The sequence below is a fragment of the Helicoverpa zea genome, chromosome 14 (assembly GCF_022581195.2).
Source record: "Helicoverpa zea isolate HzStark_Cry1AcR chromosome 14, ilHelZeax1.1, whole genome shotgun sequence".
Classification (NCBI taxonomy): domain Eukaryota; kingdom Metazoa; phylum Arthropoda; class Insecta; order Lepidoptera; family Noctuidae; genus Helicoverpa; species Helicoverpa zea.
The window spans coordinates 7,297,947-7,315,494 of record NC_061465.1 but is presented as its reverse complement, the minus strand read 5'-3'; the positions used below and the strand labels follow the sequence as shown (position 1 = coordinate 7,315,494).

General features: G+C 36.6%; 1 protein-coding gene across 5 annotated transcripts in view; it reads left to right on the top strand.

The window, feature by feature from the left end:
• Positions 1-17,026, top strand: part of LOC124636137 (apoptosis-stimulating of p53 protein 1) — a 243,615-nt gene extending 226,589 nt beyond the window's left edge. For 4 of the 5 annotated variants that reach the window (XM_047172067.1, XM_047172066.1, XM_047172069.1 and 1 more), the window contains 10 exons: positions 9,157-9,341; positions 9,650-9,815; positions 11,287-12,111; positions 12,371-12,736; positions 12,940-13,581; positions 13,803-13,885; positions 14,326-14,441; positions 15,157-15,258; positions 15,630-15,832; positions 16,707-17,026. In XM_047172067.1, the coding sequence (XP_047028023.1) occupies positions 9,157-9,341; positions 9,650-9,815; positions 11,287-12,111; positions 12,371-12,736; positions 12,940-13,581; positions 13,803-13,885; positions 14,326-14,441; positions 15,157-15,258; positions 15,630-15,832; positions 16,707-16,739 (2,721 nt within the window). In that variant the 3' untranslated portion in view covers positions 16,740-17,026. The remainder of the gene's footprint in view (positions 1-9,156; positions 9,342-9,649; positions 9,816-11,286; positions 12,112-12,370; positions 12,737-12,939; positions 13,582-13,802; positions 13,886-14,325; positions 14,442-15,156; positions 15,259-15,629; positions 15,833-16,706) is intronic. The other variant, XM_047172068.1, reaches the window with a different exon arrangement.
• The last annotated feature ends 522 nt before the right edge of the window (positions 17,027-17,548 follow it).

Genomic DNA, 17,548 nt, shown 5'->3' with positions numbered 1-17,548 from the left:
TTTGACAATTTAGTTACCGACGCGGCATTCAACCGGCCTAGAGCTCACCCATTGACCTTAGAAAAAAAAAACTGTAGTGTTGTGAATCATTGACGAAGCAGTGAACGTTTAAATTAAGTGTTGTGAAGTGACTGAAATAACGATAATACAACAAGTGGGTCGAGGACGAAAGGTCGGTATTAGAGTAAATCAAGTTAGTCTGCCTGTACCCGTTTCAATTTATGTCGTTTATTTCGTAAACTGGACCTTTTTCTGCCCTTTTTCGAGTTCTATGTTATTTATGCAAGGTGGATCGGATTTCAATGAGAAGTTTCTTTGTGATAAATAGGTAATCTTTGACTTACATAAATTATTTAGTAAGGATCAAGATATACGTTCAACTTTTTACATGGTTAGGTAGGTAAAAGAGCTATGAAATTTTTATTTTGTATCAAAGAGACCCAAAGTTGTCGAAAAGAGAGCACGCTAGTATTACCTATCATTTGTATTATTGACAGAATAAATCTAATACCAACATACCTACTTAAATACAATTTACAAAACGACAGATAGGTATCAACGCAACATAGAAATAACAATCGAAACAATCATAAAACTATATTACAAAAGTACATTTAGGTACTTGATATCCCTTCGAAGTAATTACAACGGACTCCCCGAAGGCGATACCCCTGCATCAGATTAATATCCTCACTTAGGATCTTAGCTGTTTAATTCCCTCGTTGTCTCAATTTACGTTGTCAATCTACCGAATTACCTGCTTGATGAGATTTCTAGCATTAACGCCAGCTACCCAGAATTAAGGGAATAAAGACAGAATGTAACTGAGTTACTTATTTAAGAAAAAAACGTAGAATTGAAAAGAAAAATCGTGTCCACATCTCTTCGTTGAGTCAATAGAACCTGCGACGCGTATCGTCGGGATGGCCGCTTTATTCTGTAACTGTAACCACTTCGTTTTTCAAATATTGATGCTCATAATTTGAATAGAAAATTGATATTTTTTCAATCATAGCTTAGCGTAACTTTTTTTCTCTGAGTTGCCAGTCCAGCCAAACCCAGTTTTCAAATACAGAATGGTTTAAAAGAGGACAGATTTGTGCTAAAAATATCCTTAATCAATGTTATTATTTACATATACTAGGTTGACAAGAAAGATTAAAATCCTTTATTAACTTTTACATTGTTCCAAATTACTGCTGGCAGTCTCGCAGAAATGTTGGATCAGATGTATTATTAAGTCCCTAAGGAGAAGGATTCCTCTCGACTGAGACCTTAATTTTCATAAGTCATTCTATTTAAAGAACTGGAGGGTGCTTTTATAATTAGGGCATGCGATTTTTTGCCGTGTTTTGTATTAAAAGTGAGGTTGAATACTCTAGTATCTCGTCTACGAGATACGCTGGTTTTGTGCATAGTAAATCAGATTTAAAAGGGCACGATAAGTTAATTTCCTTTAAAAATCACGCTTATAATATTGATTCTGAACGCAAAAAATATATCTGCTCCTAGACAAGATCCACCTTTACCACAGGTAGGTGTACCACCTACATTTCATCGCACAAAAAATTACCCATAACGCTAACAATGGACGGGTAAAGCGAACTAATAAAAAGTAAAGCATTGTGCATCAACTGTTTATATTCCCACGCTATTCGTATCGATCGATATCGACCAGGAATTATTAATTATGTAGATGCGGATGACCTAGCTACCAAGTGTTCATAAAACATGTTGTTTAGAAAATCATTACTATCAATATTTTGTATTTCAGAAACTGTCCTGGATGTCAACTATCAGGGAACCTAGCTTCTACCAGCTACCTACAGGAATACCTACTTTATATTCAGAAATATAATGACAAAATACTTGCTTATTGAAGACTTGGTATCTACTCAAGTGATTTAATACCATCGTCGGGGTGATACCCAAAAGTTCAATGCCTAATCAACCGCGTAACTCAAAAGCCAATGAACAAAGCTTAACAAACAATAAAAGAAAAATAAAACGCACCAGCTCTTCCACGTAGTTTGCTTTTTCTTTCCGTTAAACCCTATATGAAACGAAAAATACAAATTGCTCTTAATGTTGACCAGAAAATCTATTGGCATGGAAAAAGTCATCCGCTTGGAAGTGATTCAGCTCAAGAATGGATTCGTGGATAGATAAATCAGGGGTATAATGATTCGGGATTGATCACTGTGTGAAAAAGATTGTTGTAGAACTTTTTGTTAGATTACATCTTTTGATAATCCTCTGTATGAGAAATGAAACATGATTTTCCTACGGCCGGTATATGAGTACCTTTACCGGCACTTTATCTATTCAGTTTCTCTTAAAAATATACTCATAGACTTGGAAACTGGCTTTTAGTACGTCCACATTCATTATCGTCTAAAATTGTTATGAAAGATAGCTAATGTTAAATGTATAGCCGATGAACTATGAATTTTAATTATAAAACCGCTTGAGTATCGGGGGACAGCTTTTTAAAGCAGGCAATAATAATTGTTTTGATCTTAAATTCTCCGTATCCGACTAGATATTGCAATAAGCCGGCCATACTTCCCAGGAGACCATTAACTGCTGTGCAATTTACTGGCATTTCAAATAAATACGAGCGATTTCTTTAAAATAGGTAAGGTTTACTGTTATTGAAATAAAAATTTGAACTTTTAATCAATTAGTAAATCACCTATGAGATCGTTTTTAGTTGGTTAGTTAAAACGAATAATTTTGACACAATGAATACTTAGATACCTAAATACATATACATAGTTATTCTACAATCTAGACTGGAACTCGCTGCCTGTAAGTAGTTTTATCATAGTCAACCATCGATATATATCAGTGTTTCCCAAAGTGGGCGATAACGCCCCCTTGTGGGCGCTGCAGGTCTCAAGGGGGGCGGTAAGAGACCCAGAAAGAAAATAGGGGCGTTGTGTAGAGGCCTGGGGGGTGATTTGTAATTTTATTTAGCTAGGAGGCCTCTTAGACAACGACTTGTGAACATCAACTAATATGAATTACAAGATTGCTCAGACTCGGTTCTACATATATTTTTCTCCACGTAGTTCATATATCTGTCCTATTTTACTGAATATAGAAAAAATAAAAATCATGTCAATGTCAATCGGTCGCTCCGTTTCGTAATTAAAGTAGACACAAACAAACAAATAAAAAGGCAACAGACACACTTTCGCATTTTGATAGTTATTAGTACTCGTAGATATCTATCATGTTTTAACAAGTTTTTGTTAAATAACCCGAATTGTGAATTCCTGTATCAGTCGGCTGGTTCAAGTTGTACGACCAGGATGGCACGGGCAGAAGAGACGAGTCACTGAGTTACAGCCGGACTGGCACCCCTCTCTTTTTCGTTTATTTATGTTTTTTCCCGGTTTACTTAAATTAATTCCTCAAAGTTATAAAAAAAAAAACAGTTTTTTCAACATTTCTGGTTTATTCTGCGCCCTTTGAGTCAGTCAAAAAATTTTGCGCTCGTTGCACTCGCGCCTTTCACTTAACAGTGACTATTTTCTAATTTCTTTAGGTATCATTGCGACACAAAAATCAAAAAATTTGCGCTCGCGACTTCTTCTCTTTGCAGTGTTTTTTTTTCCACACTTGTTGAGGTACTTTTGTGCCCCAAAACTAAACAATTTGCGCGGTTTTTTTAAACTTTTTTTGGTACTTTACTTTTCCAAAACTCAAAAATTTCGCCCTCGCTGCGCTCGCGGCTTTTTCACTTGTGACTGGTTTTTATAAAACATGTTTGGGTTCTATTATGTCCCAAAACTCAAAAATTACGGGCTCGCTTCGCTAGTGCTTCAAAAGTTTGCAGTGATCTGTCTCCGGTTTCTTTATGAGGCAAAAAGCACCATGAATGACCATATTGAACCATATTTTGTCGTTTTTTTGGGGGGTGCTCAATAGGTAGTCCGCCCCGGGTGCCACCCGATGCTACGCCGCCACTGTAAGAGTCAACTTGAGACCTAAGCGCCGCGGTATGTTACCTACCTGCGCTCAGGTTCCAAGTTGCGGGTTATAGTAAAAGTTTCGTTTAGAACTCTCCGTTAATAAACATATATAGGTCACAATAATTAATTAATTTTATTTGAAGTTATAGTGGTTTTTAAATAGGTGAAAAAATGGGGGGCGCTAAAAAAAATATTTATTCTCAAAGTGGGCAGTAGACAAAATAAGTTTGGGAACCACTGATATATATGTACTACGTACTAGATAGAACGTTCCGAACAAAAAGCTTACCACAGTGAAATGCACTGCAGACTATGCATTGCCCAAAACGGCAAATCAGAGCGATTTTGACACCTGCGTCAGATGGATGTCTATGAAACGACAATTAAAAAATAGAAAATACATATCAAGGTATAAACTTACACATATAAACTATTCGAGAGTCAAGTTAGTAAAATTACACGCTGTTCATGCTATTACAACGCTTGTATATCATACTTTTCATTTATAATTCAATTTTACAAATATGCATTAATTTGTTCCCGCCCGCCATCTTAAATTATGGATTAAGAAAATCGTGCAGAAACAGATGTGCCATAAAACTAGCAGTAGGTAAAATATCAATGAAAAGAGACTTCACTTTTGTCATGGTATGTTCTTACTTTCAAGAAAAAATAATATGACCTCGTATGTATTTAGCTACTGTAAAAACACTACAACATATATCAGCGCGTTTAAATTAGCGAAAATTTGTGATAGCCCTGTTAAGAAAAAAAACATCGTAATTAATATTAAAAACCCTAAAAATACATCTTGGTTTTAATATATTATATGATTTTGCGTTCACTTAGATATAAATAAACTTTTTGATATATTACATGATTTTGAATTCGCTTAGATATAAACTTTTTGAGTAATGAAAAATGTAGGCAAAATACGAGCGAAAATATTATGTCACTTCTGCAATTAACATCAATGAGGATGACTACATGCATAGACATAATATTAGTAAACAGGACTGCGCATATAAACCCAAAAAACGAGCCGAGTGAAACAGTTAGTACGGAGGCTGTCTGTCCCTTTCTAATAGGGTGACTATGAGATTAAGCTATGTGAGACAAATCCGAATTTGCTAAGATTATTAAACACAGATTAGTATTGAAGTTTTAACTTACGCAGTTTGTGACCTTAAGATACTAATAAAGGCTTTTAATAATTAGCGGAAATTAGCAGTATAAAAGCAGGAAGATTCGAAGTGAAGACTGTTTTTTTTTTTGTGCCATAGTTCAGGAGGAGGACATACAATACTTAAATAATCGATTGGAATTACAGTAGATGGGAAATAACTAATATGCACTACTTTTTTTGTCAATGTAATGTCGTGGTATTTCCAAAGTAATTCAATTTTCTGAATGAAATTTATGAGTGATCGTTGCGTATACTTTGTGTTTGCGTTTGTGTGAGGGTGCAGCACGGTTTTAATGCCAGTAACATACGCGCCAAGTTTAAATAAGGCTAGATGACATTTACGGAATTCCGAAAAAAAATTAAAGAAAAAAAATTACGTACCAATTTTTTTATTGATTTGGGTCGAGAATCATTAGCATAATTACCTCCTTGAATATGGCACGGATGCAAATCAACAGCTTGTATATTTTTCTCCACGTAGTTCATATATCTGTCCTATTTTACTGAATATAGAAAAAATAAAAATCATGTCAATGTCAATCGGTCGCTCCGTTTCGTAATTAAAGTAGACACAAACAAACAAATAAAAAGGCAACAGACACACTTTCGCATTTTGATAGTTATTAGTACTCGTAGATATCTATCATGTTTTAACAAGTTTTTGTTAAATAACCCGAATTGTGAATTCCTGTATCAGTCGGCTGGTTCAAGTTGTACGACCAGGATGGCACGGGCAGAAGAGACGAGTCACTGAGTTACAGCCGGACTGGCACCCCTCTCTTTTTCGTTTATTTATGTTTTTTCCCGGTTTACTTAAATTAATTCCTCAAAGTTATAAAAAAAAAACAGTTTTTTCAACATTTCTGGTTTATTCTGCGCCCTTTGAGTCAGTCAAAAAATTTTGCGCTCGTTGCACTCGCGCCTTTCACTTAACAGTGACTATTTTCTAATTTCTTTAGGTATCATTGCGACACAAAAATCAAAAAATTTGCGCTCGCGACTTCTTCTCTTTGCAGTGTTTTTTTTTCCACACTTGTTGAGGTACTTTTGTGCCCCAAAACTAAACAATTTGCGCGGTTTTTTTAAACTTTTTTTGGTACTTTACTTTTCCAAAACTCAAAAATTTCGCCCTCGCTGCGCTCGCGGCTTTTTCACTTGTGACTGGTTTTTATAAAACATGTTTGGGTTCTATTATGTCCCAAAACTCAAAAATTACGGGCTCGCTTCGCTAGTGCTTCAAAAGTTTGCAGTGATCTGTCTCCGGTTTCTTTATGAGGCAAAAAGCACCATGAATGACCATATTGAACCATATTTTGTCGTTTTTTTGGGGGGTGCTCAATAGGTAGTCCGCCCCGGGTGCCACCCGATGCTACGCCGCCACTGTAAGAGTCAACTTGAGACCTAAGCGCCGCGGTATGTTACCTACCTGCGCTCAGGTTCCAAGTTGCGGGTTATAGTAAAAGTTTCGTTTAGAACTCTCCGTTAATAAACATATATAGGTCACAATAATTAATTAATTTAATTTGAAGTTATAGTGGTTTTTAAATAGGTGAAAAAATGGGGGGCGCTAAAAAAAATATTTATTCTCAAAGTGGGCAGTAGACAAAATAAGTTTGGGAACCACTGATATATATGTACTACGTACTAGATAGAACGTTCCGAACAAAAAGCTTACCACAGTGAAATGCACTGCAGACTATGCATTGCCCAAAACGGCAAATCAGAGCGATTTTGACACCTGCGTCAGATGGATGTCTATGAAACGACAATTAAAAAATAGAAAATACATATCAAGGTATAAACTTACACATATAAACTATTCGAGAGTCAAGTTAGTAAAATTACACGCTGTTCATGCTATTACAACGCTTGTATATCATACTTTTCATTTATAATTCAATTTTACAAATATGCATTAATTTGTTCCCGCCCGCCATCTTAAATTATGGATTAAGAAAATCGTGCAGAAACAGATGTGCCATAAAACTAGCAGTAGGTAAAATATCAATGAAAAGAGACTTCACTTTTGTCATGGTATGTTCTTACTTTCAAGAAAAAATAATATGACCTCGTATGTATTTAGCTACTGTAAAAACACTACAACATATATCAGCGCGTTTAAATTAGCGAAAATTTGTGATAGCCCTGTTAAGAAAAAAAACATCGTAATTAATATTAAAAACCCTAAAAATACATCTTGGTTTTAATATATTATATGATTTTGCGTTCACTTAGATATAAATAAACTTTTTGATATATTACATGATTTTGAATTCGCTTAGATATAAACTTTTTGAGTAATGAAAAATGTAGGCAAAATACGAGCGAAAATATTATGTCACTTCTGCAATTAACATCAATGAGGATGACTACATGCATAGACATAATATTAGTAAACAGGACTGCGCATATAAACCCAAAAAACGAGCCGAGTGAAACAGTTAGTACGGAGGCTGTCTGTCCCTTTCTAATAGGGTGACTATGAGATTAAGCTATGTGAGACAAATCCGAATTTGCTAAGATTATTAAACACAGATTAGTATTGAAGTTTTAACTTACGCAGTTTGTGACCTTAAGATACTAATAAAGGCTTTTAATAATTAGCGGAAATTAGCAGTATAAAAGCAGGAAGATTCGAAGTGAAGACTGTTTTTTTTTTGTATTTCTACTTCATATATAGACTGCTGAGCCATTTATGTCGCCTTTCTTCATTTTTTGGGAAGCTATAACAATAGTACAACAGTTTTAAAATCCATCACCCATATTTTGACTCGTTACAAGAATTCATGGGCACCCTAGTTGTTTGGTTTACGAAAATGTTATTATTAGCTAACCTGTGGAACGATATATTGCAACCACCATAGGATTCACTTTTGCAAGTAGAAACGCAACACTTTTTCACCATTTTAATAGTTTAAATTGATTTAATACAAAAAAATATAAACAAAATTTTAAATGCTGATTACGCGCCAAGAATGTTCAGGGTTACCGCTAGAAAATAAAAAAAAGCAAAATAAAAATGTATGTTGTTTATGTTTTAATAATAAATACGAATAAATTAATGCGATTGTTATTAATTTGTTGACTTACAATTGTTAAAATAAGATAAAAATATAAGTGATTCAATTGTTTTTGGGAAGACAAAACTTTTGATCACAACATTTTTTTATGCTGGCAAGGTGTTAGAAAGAGACAAACAGCCTCCGTTCGAACTATCCCTCTCAGCTCGGATTTGCCTCTGTGTATTATGCAACCAATTTAGTACCTTATTGCGTTAGAATAGAGTTCATTTTCGTAAATATATATTTTGAGCGTGCGCAATCTTGTTTATATAGTAATATTATATCTATGACTACATGTCATAATACGTCAACAAGATGTCAACAGACGACTTATGCGGGTAAATTATTTGTATGGATGTTCTTGTCTATCGCTAGAATATTATGTCAATGTAGTCAACAATCTATGTACCTACGGTTAGGAAGGTACTTCCCATGCGGTACAGTGTAGGTACCTAACACTGTAAAGGTAAAGACCGTGACAAAGCGTAAGCACTATCTAATGATAGGCTGTTCTACCTTCATCAAAGTCATTATTATTATAGTCATTCGCGTAAATAGGAAAGTTAACTGTGGGAAAATTAACCATTGTGTAATAATGTCCTCTATGCTATTTTATGTACGTACCAAGTACATACTGGTGACGCTGAAAAATTTAATTCAACCACAATACCTACTTAAATATCAGTTTACCTCGTTTTCATTGCCCTATAATTAAATAGGATACCATATTATTTATAATTGTGTGAAACGCTCTGAAATAATTATCAGTTACCTATCACGTAAGCAAGAACGTCTGGATCCTCTTTTATTTTTCAATTATCATAATTTTCCTCTGAAAACATAAGCTGAATTTGCCGCGCCCTATATCTACCCTGATACCCTGTATACTATAAAAATAATAATTAAATCTTTCAACCTTTAATTCCAGTACCGCAACAAGCTGAACGAGCAACAGAACGGCAGACTGTCGGCTCAGAGGGCAGCGCTGGGTGCGCGGCAGGAGGAGATGCGCAGCATTGACCGCCGCGTTTCCGAACTGCAGGCGCGCCTTCTGAGGAAGAGGGCCTTGAACAGGCAGCTGGCAGCCGCACATCGACAGCCACAGCAACAGAGGTTGGTTTGAGTTTCTTGAAGCCTGTTGTATCTGAAATACACTGGACATAATTTTCATTATGAGATTCACTTATTATGATCATTATTCATGACAAAATTAGCTGGCTTAAACTGTATAGTTTTGGCTCCTTGCTGAATGCGTTTTCGTCCATTTGTCGATGCAAAACAAATGAGTCCGGAAACCTAATAGACTCTGAGCTAGTAATTATTTAAATAAAAATACTACGTATTGCTAAAATCGCTTGGTCCCCTACGATCTTAATTACTATTCAATCGTTATTTCTTTATCATTGTATGTTTATTTTTAGGGCCACGAATCCAACGCCTATGCAACAGTTACCCAGCTACTCTGCTGGTAACACTGGAGTAAATAGTCAACCAAAGAATCAACAAGCCCGCGGAAATGTTGCTGCTGTCGAGCCTTATAATCATGTGCCCCATGCTCAGAGCGTTAGCCATAATGCCAATTTCCAGGTAAGTTAATTCATCGTTTTTTTAATAATATGAACATACTTCGGCCGTTCAGAGAATGCGTTCCTGACACCTATCAGTTAGTCACGACTAGTGATGGGCACAACATAACACTGAGTTCGTTACCGTTCCTTCAAAATGAACCGCCGCATTATTTTAAGATTATTTTCGTTTTAAATTGGCGGAATCATTTGTTTTATATTTTAGTTATTTAAGTGGAAACCAAAAAAAGGTAATATTCATATAATAAAATTGTTTTATTTATTCTTTGTTACAAGTACATTGAATTGAATGTGCGAACAGAATATTAATCAGACTCCGATTTGCTTGAGGAGGTGGTGTCTTCATCATCATCTTCGCCTACATGTATAATTATATTATTATCAATAACAGAATCAATCCTGATATCTCGGTCTAACAAAAGCCGGGTAATCAAATAAAAACAGATCGAAAACACTTGAAAAACGTGGTCTATGCGCACGAAACGACAACGGACGACTGTTTTAGCGTCACAAAATGGCGGCCCATAACGCCATTTGGGGTTACCATTTTTAATCTAAGTATAAAAATGCGGTTTGGTCATAGTTTTATTTTTATTTTTCATAAAAGTTATAATTAAGTCTTATAGTCCATTATTTTCCAATTCTTAAAAAGAAAATCAAAAGGTATTATTTTATATTATAACTGTATAAGAACAGATTACGATACTTGCCTGTTATTTTTATAGTTCGGCCATTCAGAGAATGCGTTCCTGACACGTCGCGATTGAACTGACGACGTAACTACATTCATTGATTATTGATATAATAATGTTGTTTTAATGCTCCTCAATTGTTAAAACGGTAAACAACCAGCAAAAATATTTTTATCGTAACTGCAACGCCATTGCAAAGTTACGTCGTCAGTTCAATCGCGACGTGTCAGGAACGCATTCTCTGAATGGCCGAACTATAGCACAGCACTACAAAATATAAACCGCTGACATAACCTTGTAATAGCGCAGTATAGATTTAGAAAAATATTGTTTACCAAGTTATTTGACACTCAGTTTGGCACAAAATTATAACATTCATTGATTATTGATATAATAATGTTGTTTTAATGCTCCTCAATTGTTAAAACGGTAAACAACCAGCAAAAATATTTTTATCGTAACTGCAACGCCATTGCAAAGTTACGTCGTCAGTTCAATCGCGACGTGTCAGGAACGCATTCTCTGAATGGCCGAACTATAATAAAAACATTATTTTTTATACACACGCATACCAAAAAGCTTGGTCTCGAGTTGCTAAAAAAGTAATGTAAATGTCAATTTGACATTGTCATTTGTCAAAATTTATCAAACTTCAATCAAAACCTTTCAAAACAAACACAAACACCATCATTTGGCGGGAAGAAATTTAATTTAATCTCATTGTTATTGTTCAAAGTTTACCCATGATAAAATTTATGTAAATTAAATAATAACTTTCAGGCAATGAAGCAGAATGTAATACAAAACAACGTGCCATTAAAACAACACACACAAAGCGAAAATATTCAGAGTCATTTAACGCAGGAAGCGCATTATTTGCAACAAAAGCAAATGATTAATCCCCTTTTCAACGGCTACACGCATTCGCAAGGGCTACAAGATAATCAATATCAGGGGCAATATCCAAACAAGCATGAGAACTTTAGTCACGTTCAGCAAGGTATTGGCAATGCTTTCGATCAGAAGTCTATGCTTGACCAAAACAAATACATGGACTACTTGAAACAACCACAGTACAGTCCAAACAGCACGAGCAGTTCGAACAGTAATCAAACTAATAAAGATCTGAAAATAAACGAACAGGAATTCCTGCCAGAATTTGCTGCGAGCAAGTCAGATCCTAAGTATCAAACGTTGCCTTACAATACTAAATTTCCTCAAAGTACGAACGGGAAATTAAAACCTGAAGTCAATGGTAAGAACAACGAAAACCAAGACGCGAAAAATGCTATTAATGTTAATCACATGACTGTACATTCTACGCCACTGTCGGTTGTGAATAAAAGTCTAGCGACACCTCTAAGTCAAACGGAAACTACATATCAGCAAGAAAATACATATCAGTTGCAAAAATCCGACTCATCAAGTAGATGTAATCAGGAAGGGAAGGAGAACCATGCATATCCACAGAATAGGCTAAGTCAGAGTAATAGTCAGAGCAATGAAGCTTCAAAAGGCAGCGGCAAGGGTCAGCAGGGGCTGAAAGGCAGCTCACCTAGTTTGGGTTCCAGCACAACATCTGCTAGCAGTTCTATTGGATTTGGGGTGAGTTTTTACAAACATTTAAAACACCTAACACATTGTGACTAACTCTTTTTCCAAATTGTACACCACCCTGAATATCTATCTTGTGAAATCTTTGATTTCGAAACTATTTTAGAGTTGTATTGATAAAGATCTGGCAAAACATTATTGTTAATTATCATTAACCGCCATTACTTACTATGTGTCCATACAATGCTTGTATCAGTTGCTGCACCATCACACATCACCTGTAAATATCATCATCATTCATTCATTCCAGAAACCTGTATCGAGTGTAGCACCTACATCAGTTCAGGTCTCAAGCGGGAAACCGTCACCCATTTACCAGACATCCTCCACAAAGATCCAACCGGTCCAACCACAGACCGTTCAGACCCAAAGCATCAATGTATCATCATCAAATCATGTAGCTAGTAATGTGGTGACCTCCCAACCCCAGATTGTTAGGAACACGGCATCAGGACTGTCGACAAGTACGGGGAGTTCGTTCGCCGGGCAGAATGCGTCGTCTCAGAGTATCCTGTTGTCACCCCCACAAAGTGCCAGCACGCCTCTGTCGACGCCTGATGTTAGCGGTACTGACAAATCTCCCAAACCAGCCTTACCTCCAAAACCAACAATCAAGGTATGTAGATCACGTGCACTTGCTATGTGTATTCACAAACATAAGTATTTAATTATTTGTCATGACACAAACTACACAAAAAGCAGTAATACAAAATTTCAAAATGCTAGCACATTTCAACTGTAACTAATCTGTACTACACACAGATTTGTTTTTTATAAATTAAGACATGTTGTTAACAAGACATTCCTGTGTAATTGCAGACACCACCGAGACAGTCCGTGAACAATGATGTTGGCTTCAATCAATCTGCTGATAACATTACTCCTATGCCCACCATACCCTTGCCTTCAGACCTGTCAAACGACAGTGAACAACAAAGCCAGAAAGAGTCAGTCAGCAGTACAAGTAGCAATGAAATGATCATCAAAGCTCGCCCCTTAACTATAAGAAAACCACCGATGAGCGAACAGCCCAAACTTAGAAATATTAGTAACTCAAAGAATGGAATTAGTGTCAGTATGAACCGGCGCATAGAAATGCCACCTGCATTTTTGTTCCCTGAAATGGATCACTTAGTTGATTCCATGCCTAATGAGAATGGCCTAAAAGAAAAGAAGCAGAAAGATGAGGTTGACAGGGCGTTGAATAACAATAACATATCAATAGGACAGGAAGATAGTAAGGATGTGGTTGTGTCAGATATAACGGAACAGATTAGTTCGGTAGATTTGAACGGTCAGGATTCTCAGGGCACTGAGAATGTTCTGAGGCGGAAAAAGGGTAATTTGAAGCAGGGAGGCAAAGCTCCGCTAGCCAGGCGGGTTAGCTTCGATCCCCTCGCGCTGCTGTTGGATGCTAGTTTAGAAGGCGAGTTGGAACTCGTTAAGAAAACGGCAACACAGGTATGTCTAATATCTACAAAACAATAAAATTATTGCATGTCCTCAGGATGGTATCGTTATATTTAAATACTTTTTGGTATGAATTAATTATGTTTCGTGGATAAGGTATTTCTTTCTTATATTTTAATCTAAAAAGATCAAATTAATGTAACAGCGAATAATAGTAACAGTACTCAAATTATTTCTGACGTTATTGTAAATTGCTATGATGTTGATTTCAGGTGCAGAATGCAAGCGCTGCAAATGACGAAGGGATAACTGCTTTACACAACGCGATCTGCGCAGGGCACTTCGAAATCGTTAAGTAAGTTTTAGACTCGAAGAGGAGTGTTTCATATTTCCTTCTTGAATATTATTATTCTGTAGACTTCTGGGCATATTTCAGTGGCCTAGTCACACGTTAAACAGTTTGATATACCTAGGTTTTTTCATGCTATGAAAATTGAGACTATAAAACAGGAGCAGGATTATGCATAGTCAGTAATTAACCTTTTTCCTGGGAAGATTTTTAAAAAATCCGCTACGTGCAGCACCAGTGGGGGGTAAATATGTTTTGAATTCTCTATTTACGCACAAGTACTTATAAAAGGTACATTTACTGCCCGCCCAGGTATTTTCCAATATTGTTTAAATAATTAAAAGGAATTCGGCAAAAATTTATGTGTGAATAAACTTTTGTTGTTGATTCTTGAATTTTTTCGAACAATAAAACCATGCTAATTTAATTTCTTATTTCATTTTCAGATTCCTGGTAGAGTTAGGTTGCGACGTGAATGCTCAGGACTCGGACGGGTGGACGCCGCTGCACTGCGCCGCGTCCTGCAACAACCTAGCTATGGTGCGCTTCCTCGTCGATAATGGTTAGTATAACCTGGTTCATTAGAGAAAGGAATCTTAAATGGCGGAGCTTATCATGTTCTCTCGCTCGCACACTAATGCCGTCTATACTCACTCTCGTGTGTACCGTAAACAGAAAAAAAATAGTCTTGATTTGCTTCCATGCTGGCTTGACGCGCTCAGTGATCCTTTCTACGAATATCTTGTTATAGTTTTCTGTTATATTTCCGTTGTTATCTATTTTTTCGAGCGAAGCCGTTGGCAAAAGTTAGTTTGAAATTAATGTAACCTAGCCTTGCTTTTATTTTTATAAAAAAAAAAACTAACTTAAAATTTTATATGCTGACTGTACTATCTGTCAACGTAAGTACATGACGCCATTTCAGATTCCTTTTTTTAACGCACCGGCTCATATTTCATTTTATTTATACAGTAAAAACTACATTGCTTAATCGCTTATTAATATTGCAAATGATGTGGAGGTTGAACTCAAAATATGTTGTCTAAAAATGCAAATAGAAATGTAAGTGAATGCAAAATGCAACATCTGTAATTTCACCATTTTATTTAGTGTCATAAATATTTTTGATTCAACCTCGGACAACAGAGTATTAGAACGACAGTCTATCAGCTAAAATATTTTCACCACAGCAAACATAGGACAAAACTGCATCAATATTAACATAGCATGTAGTATTTAGTACAGCGCCATCTAACGAGTGTTCTTCAAACTTGCAGGCGCGTGTATATTCGCAACCACGCTGTCTGACCACGAGACGGCGGCCGAGAAGTGCGAAGAGGACGAGGAGGGCTTCGACGGCTGCTCCGAGTATCTTTACAGTGAGTACTTATTGTGGTAGTTGTTGTTACTTCCGACAGATGGCGTTTTACGCAGTAAAAAATATGCCAATAAAGCGTGAAAAGAAGAAATAAATACAGATTGGCGGTAGTTTTACTTATGGAATAAAAATTATTTAGCATTATTTTTTAATGTCCTTACAGTGACACAGTGAAGTCACCAAACAGATTTTAGTATTAACATTTTTCAAACGCCATATTAATTTTTGTGTGAAAGGTGTGGGTCACAGCACACCAGATTAGATACAAAATATAGAATAGCTGAACATAAAACTTAAGATAATTTTATGTTCATCTTTTTAACTTCAAAATAATCTTCCCTCATCACACTAACCATATATTTCCCGTTCCAGGTGTACAAGAAAAACTAGGCATAATGAACAGCGGCCTTGTCTACGCGGTGTTCTCGTACACGGCGGCGCGGAGCGACGAGCTGACGTTCGAGACGGGCGGGCGCCTGCACGTGCTGCGCAAGGGCGACGACAGCGAGCGCGAGTGGTGGTGGTGCCGCGACGACGCCGGCAACGAGGGATATGTGCCTAGGAACTTGCTTGGGGTATGTTCGCGGCGTTATTTGGCACACCATCATCTTCCGAGCCTTCCCAACTATGTTGGGATCGGCTTCTAGTCTAACCGGATGCAGCTGTGTACCAGTGTTTTCATATTTCAGTCATTTCACAGACCATATACCAAAAATTACAAGCAAAGACATCACTGTTTTTCATTGGTCTCGAAGGAGTTTCTGTAGCAAACGAGACCCCTAAGTAGTCTTAAACAGTGTATGGGACTTCTTACCAGATTATGGGGTCTGCCGATAAACTGTCAGTTTAGTGGTGATGGAGGGGCCTGCGGACAAGAGCCTCGTATATAACCTTAAACCTAGAAATGCTACTCTTGCTATATGAGTAATCCAGCAGTGGAGAGCTTACAAGTCAGCAAACTGCCTTGTGGATCTAATTGTTACAAAATGCAGCCTCTGTTAAACAAGTTTCAGGTTTAAATTAATAAAAACTGTTTGTAAAATAAATATATCTATAATACTTTATTGCATTTACCCTTCTGTAAAAATATCATGTATGTATGTACCAAAGTCATCGACATAGCCCACCGAATCAGCAAGCTGAAGTGGCAGTGGGCTGGCCATATTAGCCGAAGAACCGATAACCGTTGGGGTAAACGAGTTCTAGAGTGGAGACCACGCCTCGGCAAACGTAGTGTAGGACGTCCTCAGGCACGGTGGAGTGATGACTTGCGCAAGACGGCTGGCAGGAGCTGGATGCGAGAAGCCGAAAATCGATCTCAGTGGCGTGCACTTGGAGAGGCCTATGTCCAGCAGTGGACTGCTATAGGCTGATGATGATGATGATGATGATGATGTATGTATGTGTGTAGAAAATAATAATTCATAATTTTTTTTTTGTTTGTTTCAGTTATATCCACGAGTAACCACACAGCAAGATTAAGTCTTGAATTTATGACCTGATTAATTTGTAAATATCTATTAGTTACTTTTATTTTGTATGTATTTATATCACTAAAAGTAACGACGCTGTATACAATTTTATCAAATCTAATATTTTGTAAATATTTAACTGCGTAAGTCAAATGAATGAGATTATATTGTACATTTTATAAATATTTTGAGTCATCACTGATATTATTGGTCATAAAATTTGTATATCTTAGTTCTGCAAATGTTGTGAACTATTATTACACATAAACTGACAATACAAATAATTATGAAGAATTATTGGTGGCCTTTTTATTTCTCCTACTGGTAGATATTTCTCGCGATCTCACTACGTCGAATACGATTGGTCTTATCTTATATAAGTAGCAGAATGCCCGATATGGTTAAAACTGCTATTGCGATCATACTGCGATTCGATTTCTATTCAATTTTGACATTATTAACTTAGGAGAATCGGGCCCCAGGAAGTACCTAGTAGGCTGTCTTTTAGCTTACGTAACACTAACACATTCGTTTTTAAATTTTCGAAAGCACTAATGATCCTCGCACGTAATTCTGTAACACTTCCTCTGCGTAAACTAACCGCTTCACGGCAACGCGCGGTGATGGGGGATTCTGATCGGGAAACATTTCCTCAAACATCCGAATGGCTCCACGTAGGCTGTTTCCGCTGATGGTACATAGGCGGACCATGTCCACCAACTCGACATAAGTGTAATTGTCCGTCATCTTGCAATTTGTACCTACGTCTCAACGATATGTCCCGATAAGCAGAATTCGCAAAGCAGACGTATACTATAC